The sequence below is a fragment of the Grammomys surdaster genome, unplaced genomic scaffold, assembly GCF_004785775.1.
Source record: "Grammomys surdaster isolate TR1022 unplaced genomic scaffold, NIH_TR_1.0 1164, whole genome shotgun sequence".
Taxonomy (NCBI): Eukaryota; Metazoa; Chordata; class Mammalia; order Rodentia; family Muridae; genus Grammomys; species Grammomys surdaster.
Window position 1 is genome coordinate 4,370,826 of NW_021605583.1, and position 23,824 is coordinate 4,394,649.

Sequence of the window (23,824 nt, forward strand, 5' to 3'; positions counted from 1 at the left end):
CTCTCTCTCTCTCTCTCTCTCTCTCTCTCTCTCTCTCTCTCTCTCTCACTTCCATCTTTCTATCTCTTTCTTTGAGAGAGGATTTCTGTGTAACTTTAATAAGCTATGTAGACCAGGCTACATTTGAACTCATACTGGGTTCCTCTGTCTCTGTCCCTTCCAGAGTTCATCTTATAAAAGAACACAATACAGAAAACGTGAAGATACACCTAAGCAAATAGAAAGACAATCCCTCATAATTATACTATCAACAGTTATATATTCTTCTATATTATTTATCTAGGAATATGTTAACATATATGTTTTTATTTATTATGTATGTGGTGTATATGTGTGTGCAGATGTGTGCAGAGGGTGACATCAGGACAGCAGTGTCCTAACCACCCTCCACCTTATTTTTTGAAGGAATAGCTCTCCCTGAACCTGCAGTTCACGTACTTGATTCAACGTGGCTGCCAGACAACGAGCCTCAGAATTCAGAGCTGGGGTTACCGCGTGCTGCTACTTCTGGCTTTCCCATGATTTCTGGGGATCCAGATTCAGGTATTTGTGCTTGTGAGGCAGACACTTTTGCTACTGAGCCATTTCCCCATCCCAGACACACACATACACACACACACACATACACACACACACACACACACCAGAAGACAACTTGCATGAATCATCTCTCTCCTCCCATCATGTGGGTCTGTGGATCAAACTCAGATCAGCAGGCTTGGCAGCAAGAGCCTTTATCTGCTGAGCCATCTTGCCGGTCCACACTGTGGCTTTTAACGAATGAGACTACGGACAGACTGTGATTTATCCAGCACGCTCCTCTTACTGCATTATTTCTAAGTTTTAGAATTATAAATAGGGTTAAAGAGAGAACAATTGTAACAGGGGATTCAGCCTCTCTTCTGGCTTCTTTGGATACTTTCACTCATGGGGTATACACACACACACACAGGTACACACACACACATATAAAAACTTTAAAAATAATAAAATAAACTTATAAATAAGACTATAATGAACATTCTTAGTGAGATACACATACTTCGTGATTATTTTCCTCCAATTGGAAGTGTAAATGGAAGAACATTGCGCTAGACCAGCTCTATCCTGTCCATGGATCCTTTGCCACAAGTACCACAGCCCTCCCAGGAGCCTGGCACCAGTGGCTTCCGTGCTGAAGGAGGGATGTAGAGCAGAGCTTTTGGCAATCTGTCTAGGCTGCCTCTGTAGATATGTATGAAAAAAAAAATTGCTAACAGAGGACATGTACTTGCTTTCACTTGGGGCTGAACCTCTCCTAAAAACAGAGAAGAGAAGAATGAGTCCGTAGTCTCATTCATTAAAAGCCACAGTGTGGACCGGCAAGATGGCTCAGCAGATAAAGGCTCTTGCTGCCAAGCCTGCTGATCTGAGTTTGATCCACAGACCCACATGATGGGAGGAGAGGCAAGTTGTCTTCTGGTGTGTGTGTGTGTGTGTGTGTGTGTGTGTGTGTCTGGGATGGGGAAATGGCTCAGTAGCAAAAGTGTCTGCCTCACAAGCACAAATACCTGAATCTGGATCCCCAAGCAAACGTAGCATACATCATTAATTCCAGTGCTCAGGAGGCAGAAGCAGCCAGATCTCTGTGAGTTCAAGGCCAGCCTGGTCTACAGAGTGCTATCCAGGACAATCGGCTACACAGAGAGACTCTGTCTTGGGAAACAAACAAAAAACAGAGAAGAGATTGTTTTGCAGAGAATATTTAGACTCTAAAGGACAGGAAGAGAGACGAATAAGCCACAAGAACTTTTGGGGGAGTGATGAAGCAAATGAGCCAGTTCTGATGAATTCAGCAGGCCTGAGATTGCTGGCCCTAAGCTGATCATGGGGAAAGGTGAGCTCCAGCTTGCTCATCACACTGGATTCTCAAACCTCTAGGGCATCCTAGCAGAGCACTGGCCAGATGCACCCGCATGTGGGTTAGAAACAGCAATATCCAAGACTCAGCCATAGCAAACTCAGGTCCCCCAGCTTTCATGGCAAGCACTTTACCAGCGGATCTGTCAGGAGGCTGCAAGCAGAAGCAACCGTCATGTGAAGGCTGGGCTGAGCCTGGGGATATAGTGATACGGTCTGTTTCCAAGGCAGTTTATGCACGTGGCTGGCAAGTTTGGGGCAGAGTTTCCATTCGTCCCTATGGGGAACTCTCCATAGGTCTGCTGGAATATTCTCAGATATCATGGCTATCTTCCTGACTGTGGTGGTTCCAGAGAAAGAATCGGGGAGCTGCAATGCTCTCTACACCCCCACTTTGGGCACATACAGTCTGCCTTCCACAGCAGCTCCTTGATCACACAGGTCAGCCTCCTACAGTAGGACAGAGACCACCTAACATGCGAGTACCAACATGGAGGAGTGCAGGGACCATCAGTGGATGGAGGAGATTAAGAGGGTATAATCCCCCCAAGAAGACTAACTTGGTGTTCCTTCATCCAGATGAACATGGGCATAAGACGTAGCAAGAAAAGATGTGCAAATTCCAGTAATTATTGCTTGAACAAATGTTTAGTGAGTACCTACGGTGGGGGGGGGGCTAAATTAAGGGAGCAGTCTACAGTTATGATCAGGGACACAAGGCAGTCCCCTCCAGTCCTACACTGATATGACAGTTCTAAGTCCCAGGCCTTTAATCCCCAGAGCACTAACCCACCATCTCAGAACCTCCCTCCCGTGCTCTGAAATTCCGGACTCTCTAATGTGTGTGTTCTTCTGCTATCGGCTGCTCGTCATCTTCGGCAGGACCACCAGGAACCCACTCTATTTATTCTCAGACATAGACATCCTCAGAGAACTTCAGGCTAGTTTCTTCCCTAGGGAAGACATAACTATCTACCCCTCCTCTTGAGATCCATTGACAAACCAAGGTGCAATTCCAAAGTTCACTGTGGAAACAATAAGTTTACTGGGTTTATTTACAAAGCAATGGGAAAGGAGTTACCAACAGAATCATAGGTGACCAGAAAATAGCTACACTGAAAGGTCTTCACCCAGCAGGGATAGTGATTTCCCCATGACTGTGTAGAAGGAACTCCTACCCTTATCCATTCCCATCTCTACTGTCTGGCCCCTCTCCCAAGACCACATGAAGCTAGGCAGTGGTGGTGCACGGTTTAAACCCCAGCACTCGGGAGACAGAGGCAGGAAGATCTCTAAGTTTGAAACTAGTCTGGTCTACAGTATAGTGAGTTCTAGGACAGCCGAAGCTACACAGAGAAACCCTGTCTCAAAAATAACAGGAAAGAAAGAAAGAAAGAAAGAAAGAAAGAAAGAAAGAAAGAAAGAAAGAAAGAAAGAAAGAAAGAAAGAAAGAAAAGAGGGGGCTGGAGAGGTGGCTCAGTGGCTCAGTGGTTAAGAGCACTGACTGCTCTTCCAAAGGTCATGAGTTCAATTCCCAGCAACCACATGGTGGCTCACAACCACCTGTAATGGGATCTGGTGCCCCCTTCTGGTGTGTCTGAAGACAGCTACAGTGCACTCATATGCATAAAATAAATAAATAAGTCTTTAACAACAAAAAAAATGTTTAAAAAAAAAGAAAGAAGAAGAAAAGAAGGAAGGAAGGAGAGAAGGAAGGAAAGAAAGATAGAAAGAAAGAAAGAAAGAAAGAAAGAAAGAAAGAAAGAAAGAGAAAGAAGGAAGAAAGAAGGAAAGGAAGAAAGAAAGAAGAAAAGGAAGGAAGGAGACAGAAAGAAAGAAGAAAAGAAGGAAGGAAGGAAAGGCAGAAAGAAGAAAAGAAAGAAGAAAAGAATGAAAGAAGGAAGGAAAGAGAGAGAAAAAGAAAGAAAGAAAGAAAGAAAGAAAGAAAGAAAGAAAGAAAGAAAGGAAGAGAGAGAGAGAGAGAGAAGTATAAAGGTTCATGTTTATATCCCAAATCTTGGGCTGGAAGGATGGCTCAGTGGTTAACAGTACTTGCTGAAGACCTGGACTTGGTTCTCAGTACCCACACGGTGACTCACAGTGTCTGTAACTTTAGCTCAAGGAAACCTGGCCCCCTCTTCCAACCTCTGAAGGCACCAGGCAGTATGTGGTACACATACACACATGCAGGCAAAGCACTCATAGACATAGAACAAAATTAAAGCTTTAAAAAAATTTCCATTGTCCGGGTCTGGAAGGATGGCTCAGAAGTCAAAAGCCCTTACTGCTCCTTCAGAGGACCTGTGCTCAGTTCCCAGAACTCACATGGAGGCTCACAACCGTCTGTGACTCCAGTTCAAGGGTATCGGATCCCTTCTTCAAATCTCTGTGGGCACCAAGCATGCATGTGATACATACACACACATGCAAGTAAAATACTCATGCACAGAAAATAAAAATAAATCTTGTTTTAAAAAATTCTAATGTGTCAGGTGGTGATGGCGCACACCTTTAATCCTAGCACTTGGGAGGCAGAGGCAGGCGGATTTCTGAGTTCGAGGCCAGCCTGGTCTACAGAGTGAGTTCCAGGACAGCCAGGGCTCCACAGAGAAACCTTGTCTCGAAAAACCAAAAAAAAAAAAAAAATCTAATGTTTGCCGGGTGGTGGTGGCTCACATTTTAAATCCCAGCACTCGGGAGGCAAAGTTAAGGCCAGCATGGTGCACAGAGCAAACTCCAGGACAGCCAAGGATTCTTAAAGAAACCCTATCTCAAAAAACCAGGAAAACCCCACAGAAAGATCAACAGTGTCAACTAACCTGAACCCCTAGGAGATCCCAGAGACTAAGCCACCAACAAAAGAGGAAGCACAGGCTGGTCCGAGCCTCCCCCCTCCATATGTAGCAGAGGGCTGCCTTGTCTGGCCACAGTGGGACAGGATGCGCCTAATCCTGCAAAGACCTGATGCACCAGGGTTGGGGGATACCTGGGAAGGACTACCTTCTCTGAGGCAAAGGGGAGGGGTGGGACTCTTCAAGGGGGGGTGGGGGGACAGCATTTGGGATGTAAACAAATAAATAAATAAAACAGGGGGGGAATCCTATGTTTTTATAAAATAAAAATAGAAACCCCTTCTTCTTCACAAGAGTCCTGGGAGCGGCTCCTTTAGCTTCTGGTCTCCTTTTTCCTATAAAAGCCTGATGCTGGGCTTGGCACATGATGAGACAGGACCTAAGCTTGCCCCTTAGACGAGAGTGTCCCTACTCATCTGCGAAGATTTCACCATCACAGCTTGGCAGCTAACAGAAAAATTGTATATCATATGTTCAAATCCCAGGCCCACCCCTATGGACCCAACGGCCTTTACCTCTCCTCTTCACCACTGAGGTCACAGTCTGTTATGAAGATTATACAGTTCACTTAACACAGGTAAGTGTTTTTCAAAAGCACCTCACATTAGTGATTGAGAAAGCGTTAGCTTTGTCACTGTAAGAAAGCCCCACAGGCCTTGCTACTGGGCATTTCTCACTAGAGATGAGAAGGGTGGTTAGCCTTCTCATAGACTTCATTTCCCCTTCTTCAACTCTTCCTCCCTCTGTATTCTTCAAAGGCCTGCTGAAGCCCTCTGGATTTCAAATCTCCTTCTGGCCATTTTTCAGGGTCTCCTGTTCAGCACCCAGCATGCACTATTTAAACTGTGCTTACTGACTGATGAGTACCAAGGTCGAGCTATCTTAAACGCCTCTTCACTGCCTTAGGCTGTCACATTCAAATTCAGTCTTGTGTGCCTCAGCTTTCTGTCACCATTACAAATACCCAAGATAAATCAACCTAATAAGGAAAAACAAAACAAAATGGTTTATTTTCTTTAAGGGTCTTGGAGGTTCCAAGGCCAGTTAGCCTGTTACTTTTGGACCTGTGGCAAGGCAGGGCATCATGGTGAGAGCGTGTGTTTGAAAGAAGTTGTTTTACCTTGTGCTGGCAGGGAAGCAAAGAGGGAGAGCAGAAGAGACAAGTACCTGTACCCCTTTCAAGGACTGTGACACCTCCAGTGACTTTTCTCCCACTAGGTCCCACCCCCTAAAGATTGGTACCACTTCCTAACAGTGCCAGGGGCTACTGGTCATATCTTACCACATGGGCCTATGAGGGACAGCTCAAATCCAAGCTATAGCAATAGACTTATGTACTATGTAAGTGTCAACATAGCTTTAATTTAAAATCTTTGGGCTATATTTTCATAAATAAAAATTTAATCTGAGAATGGTAATGTACATTTGTCATCCCAGAATTTAGGGCTGACCCTTGGGGTCAGGAGTTCAAGGCTATTCTGGACTATGGAGTCAGACCTTCACACATTCAAATATAATAATAAAGCTGGGAGTGTGACTCCAGCAGCTGAGTGCTTGACAAGCACACACAAGACTCCAAGTTCAGGCTCCAGCGCTGGATAAACCAGGCATAATCTCAGAATGTGGTAGGTGGGGGAGGGGAGGGGACTCAGCAGGCCAGAGTCATTCTTAGCTACAGGCAAGTTCAGGGCCAACCTGTCCTACAGTCAATCTCCTCCCACCCCCACCCCTCCCCACCCCCCCTCTCTGTCTCTCTTTCTCTCAATAAAAAAATCAGAGGTTCTTAGACCCATATCAGGACTACCCCCCTTTCTGCTTGAACTCAGGACTTCATGGAAAATTTAAGAGCAGCTGTCAGAGGATCCCTGAACATGACAGATGGGACTGGTCACCCAAGCCCCAGACAGATGTCACTTTCCATTTGTCCAGTGTTTTAGCTGCTAGAGATAACCTGGGCCTACCTGGACTATGGGAAGCTAAGTCCAGTCACTGTCTTAGCATGAGGAGGAGGATTCTTTCCCTGAGGAGCAGCCAATCTGCTGAGGACTAAGCCGCCTGCAGATAGGCCAGCATGACTTGTGCAGGCAGGGAAGAGACTATGGCTTCCAAAGGCCAAGAAAGAATGGGTAGGCGTGTGGGACGAGGCTCTTAATTGCTAGCCATGGACCCCTGTGCTGGAAGATTTGACCCAAAGTTGAGTTGACTGAACTAAGTTTTTAAACAGTCTGAAAAGTTGGAGTACATAGCTTAGAAAAAAGGCATCAGGGAAAGCAGGAGAAAAACCTAGCTGCTGTCACCATAAACCAGAGCCGTGGAGAGCTACGCCACCTCTTTGTCCCTCCTCCTCCCATCCTTCCTTCCTTCATTCCCTTTCCTCCTTCCTTCTCCTCTTCCTTCCTCCTTCCTTCCCTCCCTTCATTCCTCCGTACCTTCCATACCGATTCTCTCTGCAAAGTCCAGTATGCCCCCAAACTCATAATCCTCCTGCCTCAGCCTCCTGACACTAGGAGTACAGGCCTGCACCACCATACCAGGCTGTAAGAGACTGTTGTTTGGCATCTGTCCTAGGAGTCACAGGTGACCTCCCTCAAAAGGGAGATGGCTCAGCAGGTAAAGGTGTTTGCTGTCAAGTCGGATTACCTGAGTCCAATCTCCAGGTCCCTTCATGGTAAAGGGAGAAAACCGACACGTAAAAGTTGTCCTCAAACCTCAACATACACACCACGGCTGTAGTGCACACATACATATCTACCTATATGCATATACTCACGTGTGTATGTACACACACACAATCAATCAATGTGCAAACAAATAAATGTGTAAATAAAAAAATTAAAAATAAAACTCACCAGAGAGCCAGGGGTGGCGGTGCACATCTGCAATTCTATCATTTGGGATACGGAGCCAGGAGAATCAGAAGTTCAAAGTGATCTTTGGTTACATATCAAGTTTGAGACCAGTCTGGGATACATGAGACCCTTTTTCAAAAAACATAAAACAAACAAAAACAGAAACAAAACAAAAACCCAGAAACCAAAACTTCCTCAAAGGGAAATTCCCCAGGCAAAGCAAGGAACTTTTACAAGCTGGGTAGCTGTTGTCAGAAACCTACTCAGCCTGCTCTAACAAAATACCATAGACACGGAGGCTCATAGAAACACAAATTTCACAATAATAATAAGCAAATAGACCCAGCTTGCTTGCCTGCTCTCTCTCCCGCCCCCTTCCCCCACCCCCCTCGCCCACACACACATTTATTTCCCATAGCCCTAGAGGCTGGGCACTCCAAGACACAGGTTCCAGCCATCAGCTATCTGGTGAAGGCCACCTCCTGGCTCATAGATGGCGCTGTTTAGCTATGTCTGACATTTGAAGCAAGGAGGACTTTCCACGGGGATCCTTCCGGGATCCTTCCATAAGGGAGATTCCAATCCTGTTCTTAAAGATCTCACCCTCTCCCAAAGACCTCCTCTCTTGATATCGGCTCTTACTTAAAAAAAAAAAATGTAAACAGATTATTTTTTGTTGCAAACTTTCAAAAAAAACCAGAAAAAGACCTATTAATGTAATCTAACCTTAACTTCCCGCCTTTTATTTCCATTGTTTGAAGTTGTTACATTTCATCCAATACTTGCCGCTTCTAAAGCCCGTGGGAATAACTGAGATGCATTAGAGTTTCTTTGGGTCAAATCAATGAATGGTCATGTGTATACATTCAAACCACACGCAATCCTTATAGACCCCCAGGGGCAAGTTTGGGAGAGCCTCATGGCTTACATGCATACATACACATAAGTAAATGTAGTTTTAAAATTAAAGGAAGGGGATATAAGATGTGAGCCTAAGTTGAATCTTTGCAATGACTGTGTGTGTGTGTGTGTGTGTGTGTGTGTATGTAGGGAACAGGGTCTCTAGTTCCTGGCTGTCCTGGATCTCACTCTGTAGACCAGGCTGACTTTGAACTCACAGAGATCGCGCCTGCCTCCGAGTGCTGGGATTAAAAGTGTGAGCCGCCACCTCACACAATTGGATGCAATTATTTTCTACCCTGGCACTCTCAGAAGGACCCCATCCGTGGTAGGAACTGCATGCGCTCTGTTGCAGCCGAGTGCTCCCTGCTTCTCTCTGAACTTCCATTAATGCCTCTCAGTTCTCCTTTAAGCTGTCGCCATCTTCTCAAGTGTGGTCTCTTTGCACTGACAGTGGCATCTGGGTCATTTTCCACATGGGATACTCCACTCCTTCCTGTCCTGCACTCCTGTCCTGTGCCTGGGGCCCCGTCTGCTAGTAGAGGGAAGGAAACTTGATACTGGGTTGAGTTCTTCATTATCATTTCTGGCTGTGAGCCAGCTGAATCTGGAGGGGACTTTTCCTCAGAGGACATTTGAAAAGACCTAGGGACCACAGTTGTGTAAACATTTGTGATGGCTTTAGGGCAATGAGCTTAGAACTCAAAACTAACTCCAAATAAAATTGTTTAACCACCAAAGAGACCAAATCTCAGAACTGCAAATAAAATAAACCAATCGAAAGCAATCTCTTTTGGTTGGTTGTTTGTTTTTGTTTGAGATAAGGTCCCGTTATATAGCCCTGGCTGGCCTGGAATTCCTACTATAGGCCAGGCTGGCCTTCAACTCATAGTGATCTACTTGCTTCTGTCTTCTGAGTGCTGGAATTAAAGGCATGTGTCACTACACTTGACCTAACGTCATTACATTGATGGTTGGAATACTTTCATTACAGGGAAGCTGGGACGAGTGGGTCCCTGTCACTCACTGTTCAGCCTGTTGGCCCTAATTGGTGAGCTCCAGGCTAATGAGAGACCCTATCCCAAAGGAAACATGGTTTTCTTGAGGGTTAGCCTCTGAACTATACATGCACCTATCCACCCAAGTATGTACGCATGCACCAGTGTGTTCATCTCAATGCATGAGTTTGAGGGGACAGAAACACCCAGTCCATTAAAGCAGCAATGCTGTGACCCAGAAGCATATGACCTAAGGAATCAGAAAGCAGTGACCTAAAAGACTGAAGGCCAGGAGTGACATCCGGGCTCAAGAAAAAGTAAGCAAGTATACCCTCATTCAGCAAGACCAGGAGTATGGCAGGACCCTGGGAAATGTGTTCAACAGTCCTGGGGACAGAAGGAAAGAGGTCAGGGGTCCCACTCGGGATTTGGACTATGAACAAGGGTCTGGGAGACTCAGGGGCTTTGAGAGGCAGCACTCACCTAAGGATCTACCAGAACCTTCCAGACCAGCTCAGGACACCAACCAGCCTTTGTCCTGTCTCCTATTAGTGCCTTGGGGTTCTAAGCAAGTGTTTCTTAAAGCCAGACAGCCAGACTCCTGCTGCCAGGTATCCCTACTGAAAGTGGTCACCTGGTCACCTGATCACCTGGTCACCTGTGTCTTCCCTGCTAGAGGTCATAAGTGGAAGCAGCTGCGACAATTTGGCTCAAGCAGCTGAGGTTAGCAAGGGTGGGGGAGGGGAGGTGGAACCTCGAAGTGTTTGGTAGCCTGGATCTGGTCTCTGGGGATGTGAGCAAAAGAGGACATTTCTTAGGTGTCTGCTACACTAGGGCAGCACAGCACATGCTCACACACATGCATGTGCACACACACACACACACACACACACACACGCATACCCGTTTAGTATTTACATTGCCATTACAGTTGTATTAAGCGCTGGCACCATCATATCTTCTGAATAACTCCGGCCCAAGGTTCCTCATTTTTCCTTTCCAAAACAGGTTTTGTTGCCTGCCCCAAATTACCCAGTAGGAATCTGGAGACTAGGATGCAAACCCAGGCCCAGGCTTATGACACCCAGAGGAAGCCTTGGAAGGGAAGGAGAAGGCCAGTGCTGCTGAAACCACCCACAGCATGTTCCAGTCCATCCCAGGGGGACTTGACCCATTCTGAGGCAGAGGGGTGTGACTTGCAGACCTGAGTCAAAGACTACAGCTAGTATGTGAAATCCTTTGGGAGGAAGCCCTGAACTAGCTCTACTCTGAGACTCTCTCCTTGGGGAGGCTCTAAGTCTCCAAGGGCAGGGGAGAATTCATTCCAGAGGCTGCAGTCCACCTGTGGCTGGCTGTGTCCATGAAGCCACTTGAATCCTCTGATGGCTTCATCTCTTAGCCCCAGCAACCACCAGTTCTGTCATAGACAGGCAAGTCATCCATCAGGAGGCGCCTGGGCAGAGCATGCCAGGGTTCTCTGTAAGCTCCATCACCTGCTCCACCTTGCTGCCAAGACTGGTTCATATCCTGTGGCATCTATTATGGGGCTCTGGAGTCAACAGCTTTATCCATAGGTGGAGAAAATTCTCAATACTTTACAGTGGGATAGAGCGGCTTGCCTTTGTATAAATAAGTACAAAGGCACAGGCACATACAGGAAGCGACTTGCCCTACAGTAAACTCTTTAAAGTCAGGGAGTGTGTCTTGCTGCTCTTCAGGTGTCCCTGTCAGCATGAAACCCAATCTCCAGGCACACAAGGCCACAAAAGCTGTTTTGACGGGTGCTCAGAATCTTGACTGGAAAGTCCTCGAGGACGTTTGATAACTGCGGGCTAAACGGCTGTAAGCGGGATGTGTGGTTTGTTTTCTGACAGTGGCATCTCTTCTGCATTCTCCTTTCTAGCACACCAACCCCTGACCCACCCACAGGCTCATTGCTGGCCCCACCTCCATGTCCCCCAGTTCATGCCAGATGCTGCTCGGCTTTGCCAAGCATTGATTCCCTCCCCACCTCAGGCCAGCCCCCAAGGAATCGCATGGCAACCCCACAGGCTAATTTCTCAGTTGCTTTATTGAGTAGCGAGATGAGGCATCATCTCCTGTGGGACATGTGTCCTCAAGCTGGTACAAGAAGTGCTTGGGGACAGAGTGACAGACAGGTGGTGGGGCAGGGCAGGTGTCTGCTGCTGTGATGGGCTGAGGACACCAGGGGCAGCTCAGCTCTCCAGAGGTTTGGGCTCCACCTGCTCCTGGACCTGCTCCGGGAGGGGGAGGGCTAGGGGCTGGTCGGGGCTTTCCTTTTTCTCCAGGGTGCTCATAAAGGCGCTGACCCTTTCCCTCAGGCTCTTCTCCAGGAAGCTTAAGTGACTCTCCACGTCCCCCGACTCGGAACCCAGCTGCTGCCTGAACTGCTCCAGCTGCTGCACCAGAGCCTTGTTGAACATCTCCCCCATGGGCTCCACAGTGCGCCGGAACTCCTCCACCTGCTGGTCCAGCTGCCTGTTCAGGTCTTCCAGAGACTTCTGCAGCCCCTCCGTGTTGCCCTTCAGCTTGCTTTGCACGTCTTCCACCAGCGGGGCAAGACTCTTCTGCAGCTGGTCGACTTTTGTGGAGACCTTGGTCTGGAGCTCCTCTGCATTCTTCTTCATCTGGAAGGCCAGGCCCTCCATCTGATGGTTGAGTTTCTCCTGCACGCCCACCGCAAGAGGACCCAGGCTGCTGCGCAGATCCTCCAGGTTCCGGTCGATCGTGGCCTTCAGATCGTTGGCCCGAGGGGTTAGGTGCCCCTTGAGCTCTTCCATATTCCTGTTAAACTTGTCCTTTAGCTCGTTGGCAAAGGGCATCATCGAGCCCTGCAGGTTGTCCATATTCTCCTGTATCGTGGTCTGCATGCGCTGGATGTAGGGGGTCAGCTGGACCTTCATCTCCTGGGTCTGGGTTTTGAGCTGATCTTGTAGGTTTGTGGCATAGGGCTTCAGGTGCTCCTGCAACTTCTTCATGTTTTCACTGAATGTCTGGCTTACTGTGCTGGCATGGGGCATCATGCTGGCACGAAGGTCCTCCAGCTCCTTCCGGAGCTCTTCCTTTATCCTCTCGGTTTCCTTGGTTAGACTTCCACTCAGCTGGACGGCAAAGGGCACCAGCTTGTTTTGCAGGTCATCGGCATACGTATTAATGTTCCCAAGTTTGTCCTGGAAGAGGGTACTTCAGGGAAAGGATGCAGAGAAGAAAGTACCATTAGGTACGCTTGTAGAACACTCAGTTCTACACATCTGCCTAGGTCAGGAGTCTGTCCACGGGAATAGAGACCTCCACCTTGTCCCTTTGGCCCTCCCTTGGGGTAGGTCATGCTTTCGGGAAATCTCTTAGGATTAGTTTGACTTTGGAGTTTTATCTGCAAGGTTTCTGCTGAGCCTCTGCATCCTTATCTACCCACCATGTGACTTGAGAAGTTTGCTTTCCTTTCCTGTGGATTAAGACTGGGACTGGACTTTGACATCCCTCTCAGCCCAGGGTCACATTGTGCAACACATGTCTTCCAGTGGCACAGGGTCGGTCTGATGTCCTTGCATGTGCTCAGTGGGTCCCCAGAAATACCAGCCTCCCTTCCCCTGGTTGCCCAGGCAGCTCATGCCCTTTTGGGACATGTTTCCCTCCTCTGTCCAAGATTTTCTGATGGGATTTGGCTATTTACCAATCTCTAGCACATGAAGATAGGAAGATACTATAGGGATGGATCTCTGGGTCCAGCTTCCCCGTTTACAGGGAGGATCCAGGTCCAGGGAGACAAGACTCTTTTAGTGAGGACAGATGGACTCCAAGGGCTGGGCAGTGGTGGCGCATGCCTTTAATCCCAGCACTTGGGAGGCAGAGGCAGGCAGATTTCTGAGTTTGAGGCCAGCCTGGTCTACAGAGTGAGTTCCAGGACAGCCAGGGCTATACAGAGAAACCCTGTCTCGAAAAACCAAAAAAGAAGAAGGAGGAGGAGGAGGAGGAGGAGGAGGAGGAGGAGGAGGAGGACTCCAAGGACCACCTTTGAGGTCAGCTTTGGGCTTCAAGAAGGCCTAACCTTGCAGACTGATCTATCCACTTACTTGAGCTGCTGAGTGACATCTGTCTTCTGAAGTTGTTCCATAGCCTCCTTGGCATTGTTGCTTATCTGAGTAAAGTAGTCCCACATCACATTGGCCACCTGGTCCGAAGTGACCTCAGCCCGGGCTCCTGGGCAGAGAGCAGAAGGCAAGTAATTTATAAGGATGCATCTTGCTCCCGGTCCCTCTGCCTCAGCTCTGAGCTGGATGATGTTGGAGTTTGGATAACCCAAACTATTTCCCCATTCCTGGGATAACCCAGGGAGCACAGGCCAGGGAAAACAAAGGCCTGTCCTCCTATGAGCTGCTGGACAAACACGAAACTGTCCTGAGCTGTCCACCAGTTCTAGAGGGGGCTTTTCTTGCTACCTCTCACAGGCTACAGCTGCTGGAGAGCAATGTCTACTCACCGGTGAAGGCCACCAGGGCCAGGGTCAGTACCGCAGCCTTCAGGAACATCCTGGGCTCCTCACTGGGCTGGGACAGTCTCAGCTACACGGGATGCTTCCTGGAGTCAGAAGAAACGGTTCACCTGTGTTGCCGTGAAGATTGACTGCAGGCAAGGCCAGCCACTCATTTAAAGCCCCTCCAGCCCTCTCTCCCCGCCTCCTCCTCAGTGTGACTCCACGTTGGAGGGTGACACACTCCCAGGAGGCCTCTTGGACTTTAGTGACCCTAAGACAACGTGGAAGCTGACAGCTCACAGGCAGCAGAAGGAAGCAGTCTTGTTGGGTTGGCTCCACCCTGTCCAAGAGGCTGGGAAGGATAGCCAGAAACTCCAGCCTGGGAGTCTAGGGGAGTCCCTGAGCAGAACTGTGGCCCCAAGGGCCCTGTTGGCAGCCCTGGGTCTGTGCTAGTCTGGGAGAACAAGGTCCAGGTCTTCTCTCTCCACTGCAATGAGACAGCCTCCACTCTGACCGCTGCCACCAACCCTAACTCTGTCTCAGAACATCAGCTAGAGATTGTACCAGGCCCAGAGATGGCACGGGGCTGCAGCAAGCAATGACCATCAATTTAGGTGTCTGTGACACCCTTGGTCAGGAGAGGATCAGAACCCAGGATCAAAGTGTGCTTTGTGTCTCATGACTGTCAAGTTAGGTCACCTCGGTCTAGTTATCTGAAGCTTCAAGTTTCTCCTTTGAACCATGTGTAGTTTGTAACATTAAAGTATGTGGTACTTGTGAAATTGGTGTGGGGGCTTAGCCCAGAGTAAGGGTTGAAACTAATGACAATGATTTTCTGTGTGTGTCAGCGCTAGGAAGGTAGGAGAGAACACCGCCCTCTCCTGATGGTGGCAGAGGGAGAGCCACTCTTTTCCTCAGAGGGTCACCAAGTGGGCTAGAGGCAACAGTGAGAAAGTGGGGCTGGCTAAGGCCTGATTGCTGTCCCACTGTCCCCAGCCATATGCAAGAGCCTCCATATAGAATGATATCTCTCTCTCTCTCCCTCTCCCTCTCCCTCTCCCTCTCCCTCTCCCTCTCCCTCTCCCTCTCTCTCTCTCTCTTTGAAAGAAGGTGACAGACACTACTGTGGAAAGTGAGTTTTTTGACCTCCTACTGAAACTCCAAATGCATTCACACATACAATTGCAGAAGAGATCCACAGGAAAGGTGCCGGGCTGTGGAGAGTGTGGCACCTCCTCGGTGGACCACACCAGGGACTAGATGATGACACCCATCATACTGTCTCACTGACTGCTGTACACAAGACAGCATTTGTGAAATGACAGCCATTAGAATAGACCGCCACTGTGCCCAATCTGATTTGCTGTGTTGCCATCCATTTTTTTTTAAATGTGTCCAGATTGGCTTGTCTCATGGGACTGAAGACAGCTGAACACCTACCCTCCTCTTCTGGGTCCCACTACTCTGTGCTGCTCCCCACGCTGCTCTAGCCTCCCCGAGTGGCCAGGAGCTCACTCCTTCCTAGAGTAGCCATGTTTAGTGAGTTTTAAAAAATTAACTTATGCCAGGTGTGGTAGTGCATGCCTTTAATCCCAGCACACAGGAGGTGGAGGCCAGCAGGTCTCTGTGAGTTCAAAGACAGCTTAGTCTACAAAGTGAGTTCCAGGAAGCTAGGGCTACACAGAGAAACCTTGTCTCAAAAAAACCCCCCAAAGCAATGATAATAATACTCTTATTTATTTCCTAATATCTGGTGGGGGGTGAGGATGCATCTCCACACGTGAATAGAGGTCAGATGGGAACTGGAGATGTCTGTTCTCTCCTCCTACCGTTTGGTTTCCACGGCATTAAACTGATGTCATCAGGCTGGGTGACTTTGCGCACTGAGTCATCTTGGTGGCTTTTCAGTGTTTTCTGAGTTCAGGCTCTAGAGTCGACTCCCTGCGCTTGCATCTGGACTCCACACAGTATGTGCCGTGTGGTTTTGGATGAGTCTTGTTGCAAAGATTCCGTGAGATAATCTGGCTTCCCGTAGGTGTTCGTTGAATATTAGCTATGTTTTGCCTCAAAAGGTTTGTCTCTCTGTACCGTTGACCCATTGATTCTCATCTTGCTTTGTCTAATCAGGCCTGGTCCAGCCTGTGCTGGGCCCAAAGGTCAGAACCGATGGGGGATGAGTCACCTAGGACACCTCAACTACAGCTCCACCTCTTGGACCTGCAGACTGAGTACCAGGCGCTATCAGCGTGGGACAGGTCCAGAGGTACTTGCCCATTCGTACCCTCTCTGAGAAGACCTGTGTTACCTAAGTTTGTTCAAGAGTGGTTGCCAGTGATGGACTGTCTGATATGCATATATATCTGAGTTGTCCATGGGCACGGAACTTGGCTCTGAGCTAAGGGACATCGTGCACACATGTGTGCTCAGCACTCACGTAGGCACCAGCCACTGTAGGGAGGTTGTACCGCCTCCTGGCATGTCATAAATTGTCGTATTGACTTCTCCAAGACTGGGGCATACTTCATAAGCATCTGCTGGTAATTTGCATAGGGGCTGAGGCAAAATGAGAACTGGGAAAAAGAACAGACTACGTTATAGCCAGTCTTGGGCACAGAGGATCAAGTGGTCTTGGCCTCACGTCCCTGTCTGATCCTCAGTCTCCTCACCTGTGCTCATATAGAGCTCGTGGCCAGTAAGGGATAGCTGTACCCCATCTCTATCTGGCCATACAGGATCTCAGTAGAGCCCTGGGACTCTCATCTACCCAACCTGTTGTTAGCCAGAAACAGGCTGGCCATCCACTCCTGAGGGCCGTTCTCAGCCCAAACATTGAAGACATCTTCCACACTGTGGTGGTTAATTTTAACTGTCAATTTGACAGAATCCTGAATCACCTGAGAGAGGGGGGCGGGGCCTTTGGATGGGAGGACCCCAGACTATACAAAAGGAAGAAAGCAAGCCGAGCTGAGAGCTGGCATCTCATGTCTCTTTGCTGTAAATGTGATGTGACCAGCTGTTTCATGTCCCTGCCACCATGACTCCCCACATGGGAGTCAGGATAACCCCTCACTTTGTTTCCATCAGGATATTGTATCATAGCAACAGGAAAAGAAATTATGAAACTCTTCCACTGCTGATTCCTCCATGGCACTGGGTCTGTAAGGTTTTCTCCCAAGAGGACCTTAGGCCAGAAAGCCACCAGGAGGCCTCTTAGGGCTCCTATGGCCGAGAGGGCACAAGTGTTTTGGAAGGGACTAAGTTCCAGAACCCAGGTTCCAAGGTATCACCTGCATGCCAGCTAGTATGTGGGGTTCATACAGCGAAGTTCTCTGTGCTGCTAAGTGTCACGTGGCTGGGATTCTCTATCAGCATCTTTTGACTTTTCTTGATTCAGTGACCATGTTCTATACAGGGGAGATGGCAGGCTTCTCAGACCCCCCTTACCAATGGGAAATGACCCAGTCAGCCTATTCACATCATTCTCAAAGCCAAGGGCTTGGTATCACATCCCAGATTGGGATCTGATCCCTAGTGTGCCCTTTGTCTAGGAACAAGAAACAGTCTGAGAAGAAAGAAAGAACATAACAGCTCCCTCTACCACACACAGTGCAGCTTCACCAGGGACTTTTCTCAGAGGAATCTTAGGTATAAATGGGTGCCGAGGACCAGCTCAGGTGCTGGGATCCAGCTTTTCCACTGCTGGGTGGTATGTGCTGAGCAGGCCTCTACCCACTGGGCCTTTGGTTTTTAGCCATAAAATGGAGTGAGTAGTGTCTAAGTTAGATAATTCGGACAACTTACATTTTAACAGAAAACAAATTGTTCTGAGACAGAGTCACATTATGTGGTCTAAGCTGGCCTCCAGCATGATTTTCCTAAGTGCTGGACTCGTAAGCAAACGCTCTTGTAGCTACCCCAGACACCAGTCTTACATCAAAAGATGAGTTTAGAGTCTCAGCCAAAGACAGAGCTTGAGAGTTCAGAGGGGAGAGCCAGGCTCCTTTCTCAGGCTGAGATTTTGTTCAGAGAGGTTTCTGCCTACAGCAAGCCCTGTTTCTTCATGGAAACCTCCTGCTGCTTCTTGTTAGGCTGTCAGCCTTTGGGAAGTGGGGAAACTGAGTCCTTCCCTGAGCCAGCTGCTGTGTTTCTCCACACTCTGGGAAATCAGTGTCCCATCCCGTTAACTCCTGACCACAGACCCTATGAGTCAGTGTCAAGGGCATCAGTTGCTTCTGTGTTTGTGTGCAGGTGTGTAGGCATGTGTGACGTGCACCCCTGTGGAGGTCAGGGGTCAGTTTCAGGTATTATTCTTCAAGAACTGTTCACCAAGTCTCTCAGTGGTATCTGGGGCTCACTGAAGAGGCTACACTGGCTGGCTATCAACTCCTGGCCTGCTACCTAATTCCCTATCCCCAGTGCTGGGATTACAAGGGGACATCACCTCAGTTACGCTGTATATGGGTATTGGGGATTGAACTATGATCTTCCTACTTACAAGAAGAGCATTTTGCCCAACTGGCCTATTTCCCCAGTCCCAAAGGTAGCGTTAAATCTAGGATTTTCCCAGGTAGTGGCTCACACCTATAATCCCAGCATTCAGGAGGCAGAGGCAAGCAGATTTCTGAGTTCAAAGCCAGCCTCGTCTACAGAGCTAGTTCCAGGACAGCCAGGGCTACACAGAGAAACCCTGTCCCCGCAAAAGAAAAAAAAGAAGAAAAAGAAAAAAACTAAAGAAATAAAACCAACCAACTAAACAAACAAACAAAAAACCCAAAACCTGGGATTTCTTGGCTCCAAAGACTGCATCCAGAAGACAACGTCTTCTGATGCTGCCTGACTAGACTGTGGGTCGCAGAACTAGCTCAGGGGACATCTTAGTTGCCCCCGAGCGCCTTCTTCATCCTCACCTTCTTTGTGAATGGCTTTTCTATACCTTGCTGCATGCAGGCTCTCACAACCAGGGCTTATGTTGGGGTCAGATCTCATCCAGCCATGGGCCCTGCTCCTGTCTCAGGATTCCTAACAAGGAGTCCAGAGGGCAAGAGGAGGCCTGTGGAGGAGGTGGGGGAGGAGCAAGGCCTTAGGTTTCATTTGACCTTTGTCCTTCTCTCACTAACCCCTGCCCAGCTACAGCAGAGGAGACTGTTGGGAACACAGCCAAGACTGGAGGCCGCAGGTGGAGGTCGGGGTGGGGATATGTGACCTTCACTCTGTCACCTCTCACCCCACTTCTGCCATTGTTCCATGCTGGAACCACAGATTCTCTCATTTTATTCTACTGTAAGGCTTTCAGGTGGCTTCTGTGAAGGAGCCTGTCACTGGCTCCAGGCTGTTGTTTGGGCTTTGGTGGGAGAGATGGGTCTGGATAGTCAAGTGTGAAGGGCTAAAGCGGGCCTGAGGTCCAAGGCTTGTCCCTTGTCTTTTCCTGTCTCACCAGCCTTATCTAGGTGAGCCAGTAGCTGACCCCTTGGTTGTGGAGGTGGGCGTGAAAAGCACGGACAATCTCAGAGGGATTTCTCAACTCCTCTGGCAGCTGGCTGCATGGCCTTCCTGCCTCAGGCTCTGGTCTGGACTGTTCAGCAGGTGACCTTTGACCAGCTCACTGGGCCTTCTGTGCCTGCTGTCCCATCCTGGAGCCAATATAAAACAGGTCAGAGGCCTCCTCACTTGCCTGCTCAGTTTTATCCCTAGAAGCAGCTAGCTACTCCAGGTAATGTCCCTGGGGAGAAGAGGAAGGAGGCGTGGAGACAAAGAACTGGAGGAAGCTCTTGCCACTCAGCCAGCTAGCCCACAGAAGGGATTCATGGCCTCCACCTTTGGGTTCCTGGTGGGTGGGAAAGGGCTAGAAGCTGAGGAAAGGGAGGCCACTGGAGCAAAAGCCTTGCACTGGGTAGAGGCAGAGCTGACTGGATCAGCATGACTGGGTCATGCTGTCCCTTGTTTGGCTTGCTCTGAGCTATTAGAAGTCTTTGGTATCCATGCTTCCCCCAGACTGAGAAACTGAGGCCTAGAGAGGAGAAGAAACTTGTTGTTTCTCAGCTTATCAGGGCAGAGAATGGGTAGGTGTCCTACTCTGCAGAGGATTTCTGTACTCCACCTTCCACCTTACCTGGGGGCCTGGGTCGCCTGTGGTTCTCTGTCTGAGAGCAGATATCAATAGGAGAAAGGCTTGGGATTCATGACCCAGGGGCTATGGCATTCTCTAGGGAAGGGCCTAGAAGTGACAGAGCCACAATTCCCTCTCACAAGATGGTCTCTCTCAGGTGCGTAGGTGCCATGCAGCCCCGGACGCTCCTCATTGTGGCCCTGGTGGCTCTCCTGGCATCTGCCCGTAAGCTGGTGGGAGTGGGGCTGGGGTTTCTGTGGGAGCTGGTCTGGGGACCCTGCCCCCATAAGCCATGGCTGGACAGGAGCTGAGGGCTGACAGAGCTCAACTCTGCTCTGTTTCAGGAGCTGATGAGGGCGATGGATCCTTGCTGCTGGGCTCTGTGCAGGGCTACATGGAACAAGCCTCCAAGACGGTCCAGAATGCACTAACCAGTGTGCAGGAGTCTGATTTAGCCATGGTGACCAGGTATGCACACTGGCCTCCTTTCCTGTGTCCTCTCCTTTCCTGCCCTGGTGTTGAGACCCTGGCACAGAGACTATGGCCCACCAAGTTTACCAGGGCCTGGGGCCTGTCTGAGCCTCTGGTCCCTCATGGGGCCTTTGCTGGGTGCTGTGACTAAGATGACAGGCAGGGCAAGCAGGCTTCCACTATATCTTCTGCTTCTCCTCAGAGCAGTCTGAGGAGCATTTAGCTTTGCTGCAGGTTTTCTTCTCTGAGTGTAGGGTAGAGGGTGTGCTCTGGGAGACCTACCTGCTCTGGTTTCTGCCTGCATGCAGTGGGTAGGGGTGGGAAGTGAGGAGTCGGATGGGAAGGTAGGGGGTCAGGGATGAGGGGTCTGCCCTGTTTCCCATCCCTGGGCTCAGTCTAGTTAGGCATCTTGGCCACTCTGAAACATCACCCTCTGGCCAATGGTTTTGGCTGACGTTTGATAGTTACCTATGTAGCAAAAGATGTTGGCAGTCTCCATCCCCAGGACAGGCTGTGGGGAGGATATTATACACCCAGTTTCGCAGAAGAAAAAGAATTACGTAACCTGGCCTAGATCACACAGCTTAGAAGCCATCCAGGAATGTTTCAAATGAGAGACTGGCCCCCTTCTGCCCCACCCACTCAGAGCCACAGATGGGACGCCTCAAGGTTACTATTTGTATGGTCTACAAAGGCAGGCTGACCTTAGTATCTACCTCCCCAGGGCTTGGTGCCTCAGGCCTGAAAGATGGGAGGCAACGAGGGTCTTATCCAAACTTGATGAAGGTGGGGTTTCTTAGGGTGCTCCTTCACCATCTCTTCCGCTCTGAGTAGCTGGAGGTGGTTCTGGGGTGATGCTAGGTAAGGTGGTGCTGGTGGCTTAGGGGGCCAGTGGAGCCCTGGGGGAGTCCTGGGTCTAGCTGACTACAGGGGATCTTTTCACACACCCTCCCCTATGGATGCCTCTTAACTGCTTTAACCCCTAGGGGCTGGATGGACACTCGCTTCAGATCCCTGAAAGACTACTGGAGCAAGTTTACTGACAAGTTCACTGGCCTCTGGGATTCTATCCCTGAGGACCAACCAACTGAGCCGTGAGACGTCTATGTTCCAAATGTACCTGTTTATCCATCCTGCTGGACCCCCTCCCTCCCCCCAGGCCTGTCAGGTGGCCCCTGAAGGTTGCTTTAAGGGGAAAGAAAGTATATTCTCATGTCTTCAGCCCTCCCCAGGCCTCACCTAAACATGCTAATAAAGTTGCATAAGACGCTGCCACGAGTGGGTGTCCCATGTGCCTTGACATCTGGGCATGGGAAGGAGCTAGGCCTGTGGAATGGGTGGACCTGGGGCTGTAGATCTTCTACCTCTTTGGTGGTCTCTGGGGTGCTTCTTCCTTTGTAAGTAGGACTAGCTCTGCTTCCCCGCTTGATTTGACTGGTTTATGTGAAAGAGCAAATAGGGTAACAGACTTGCAATTACAATCTGTGATAAACCTGTCAACTGTGGGACAAGGTGGCCAGTGGGACTAGAGTGTAGTATCTGTCTAGCTAGCATGTTTATGTCACCTCTAGGCTTAAGGTCAAATATGATCACCAAACCCGTGCAGCTGGTTTGCAGGGCCCGGGCTGCCTGGCCCCTTTAAACACGCCGAAAGGACGGAGGCAGGCCAGGAGGCTGGTTGGATAAGTCTCAACCCCACGGGATCATAGCTCTCTCCATTTCTTATGAATAAAATGGGTACAATCTGCCCCTCCGATGAAGGTTTGTTGTGGAAGTGGAATGGTAGCGTCTAAAAGCAGGAGGCTCTGCCTCTGCACACCCCTTGCAAACAGTCCTCACTGGGATAGCTACACTGGGTCACCTCCTAGACTGGAATGGAGACCCAGTGTCCTCAGACTTCCAAAGGGGCTGTTGATTATGCTTCTACCACCCCTCAACACTCACTTCAAAGAGACCTGGTGTCACAAAATAGGTCTTGCCCATCATAGAAGGAAAGACCAATGTTCAGAGAGTGCCAGTGGCTGCCCTGTCTCAAGACCAAGCACACAGCAGGGCCAGCTTTCTGTTTTCCACTTTGCTGGCATGGGAAAAGCCTCTGCTAGGTGTTGGAGGCTCCTGTCCAGACTGCATAGGTACAACCAGCAGACTGGGCTATGCTCTCTCTCTCTGGAAATCCATCAGGGGTTTCTCCTCCTGTCTGCCATGAGCCAGAAGTCTCAGCGTCCACACCTGGAAACCTTCCTACTCAAACCTGGCTTAATGTCTAATGTGACTCCTCATGGTTGTGGATTTAAAAAGCTGCCCCTTTATCCAGGGGCTCATGAAGATACACCGGGGATGGAGAAAGACTCTCCAGATGGCTGAAGACCGCCTGCATACCAACACAGGCATGAAGAGGGGCCAGATGAGAGAAAGGCTGCTTGAGTGAGAGTGTTTCTGCATGTATCCTCATTCTCGTGAACATGAGTGCTTGGTTACACCTAAAAAATATTAAAAAAAAAAAAGTAATTGTGGGTGCTCATAGCAGGCTAATCAAAATAACAAACAACCCGGGCTTGGCATGTGGCTCAGGTGGTAGAGTGCTTGCCTAGTATGCACAGAGCTCTGGGTTCGAGTCTCAGCACAGAATAACAGTGGTGGGTCATCCTTGTAACCCCCCGCCCCAGTACTTGGGAGATGGAGGCAGAAAGATCAGAACTCATCTGAGTCCAGCCTGGGCTACTGGAGACACTGTCTCCAAATAAAATGAATACGTAAGTAAATAAATAAGGCCTGGCAAGATGGCTTAGCTAGTAGAGGCACTCGCTACCCTAATCCTGGTGACCTGAGTTTGATCTTTGGGACCCACATGGTGGAAAAAGAGAACGGGTATCTGCACGTTGGCCTCTGATGATCTCCACACACGTTCTGTGGCACATGAACACACACACACACATATACACACACACTAAATAAGTCTAATACAAATTTAAATATTTTAAATTACTCTTCTTTATATTTGTGGGGTGTGTGTATGTGTGTGTGTATATATGTGTGTGTGTGTGTGTGTGTGTGTGTGTTTGTATCTGTGTGTGTGTGTCTGCCAAGCACTGAACTCAGGTCCTCAGGCTTCTGCAAGTGCCTCTACCTGATGAGCCACCTTACCAGCCCAATGTAATAAAAGGGTTTGTTTTGTTTTTGTTTTTGTTTTTTTAAAAAAAGGACTAACAACACATCCTGATCCACCTTTCCTGCAGTGGTTAACTTGGGACCTC

At 49.1% G+C, this 23,824-nt stretch overlaps 2 protein-coding genes and 1 long non-coding RNA gene across 3 annotated transcripts in view; 2 read left to right on the top strand and 1 right to left on the bottom strand.

Moving 5' to 3' along the window:
• Positions 1 to 13,094, top strand: part of LOC114635058 — a 14,101-nt gene extending 1,007 nt beyond the window's left edge. The window contains exons 2-3 of the long non-coding RNA XR_003713406.1: positions 5,237 to 5,328; positions 11,841 to 13,094. This is a non-coding gene — a long non-coding RNA (uncharacterized LOC114635058). The remainder of the gene's footprint in view (positions 1 to 5,236; positions 5,329 to 11,840) is intronic.
• Apoa4 (apolipoprotein A4) lies at positions 11,552 to 16,098 on the bottom strand. The gene is made up of 4 exons (XM_028783694.1): positions 15,823 to 16,098; positions 14,000 to 14,097; positions 13,593 to 13,719; positions 11,552 to 12,702 (listed from the first exon to the last, which is right to left on the bottom strand). The coding sequence occupies exons 2-4, from the start codon at positions 14,046 to 14,048 to the stop codon at positions 11,715 to 11,717; spliced, it is 1,164 nt and encodes a 387-aa protein (XP_028639527.1). The 5' UTR covers positions 14,049 to 14,097; positions 15,823 to 16,098; the 3' UTR covers positions 11,552 to 11,714.
• Positions 16,099 to 19,637: 3,539 nt separating this feature from the next.
• Positions 19,638 to 21,848, top strand: Apoc3 (apolipoprotein C3). Its single transcript, XM_028783695.1, has 4 exons — positions 19,638 to 19,703; positions 20,257 to 20,324; positions 20,444 to 20,567; positions 21,557 to 21,848. Exons 2-4 carry the CDS (start codon positions 20,270 to 20,272, stop codon positions 21,666 to 21,668), a joined length of 291 nt encoding a protein of 96 aa, XP_028639528.1. The 5' UTR covers positions 19,638 to 19,703; positions 20,257 to 20,269; the 3' UTR covers positions 21,669 to 21,848.
• Positions 21,849 to 23,824: the final 1,976 nt, after the last annotated feature.

Bases quoted from the DNA above. Each gene is read 5' to 3' on its own strand.
- Apoa4 (XM_028783694.1), bottom strand. From the start codon at position 14,048: ATGTTCCTGAAGGCTGCGGTACTGACCCTGGCCCTGGTGGCCTTCACC. The intron at 13,720-13,999 runs GTGAGTAGACAT...CTCTCTGCCCAG, and splicing joins GGCCCTGGTGGCCTTCACCG to GAGCCCGGGCTGAGGTCACT. The intron at 12,703-13,592 runs GTAAGTGGATAG...CTTTCCCTGAAG, and splicing joins GATGTCACTCAGCAGCTCAA to TACCCTCTTCCAGGACAAAC.
- Apoc3 (XM_028783695.1), top strand. From the start codon at position 20,270: ATGCAGCCCCGGACGCTCCTCATTGTGGCCCTGGTGGCTCTCCTGGCA. The intron at 20,325-20,443 runs GTAAGCTGGTGG...GCTCTGTTTCAG, and splicing joins GGCTCTCCTGGCATCTGCCC to GAGCTGATGAGGGCGATGGA. The intron at 20,568-21,556 runs GTATGCACACTG...TTTAACCCCTAG, and splicing joins GATTTAGCCATGGTGACCAG to GGGCTGGATGGACACTCGCT.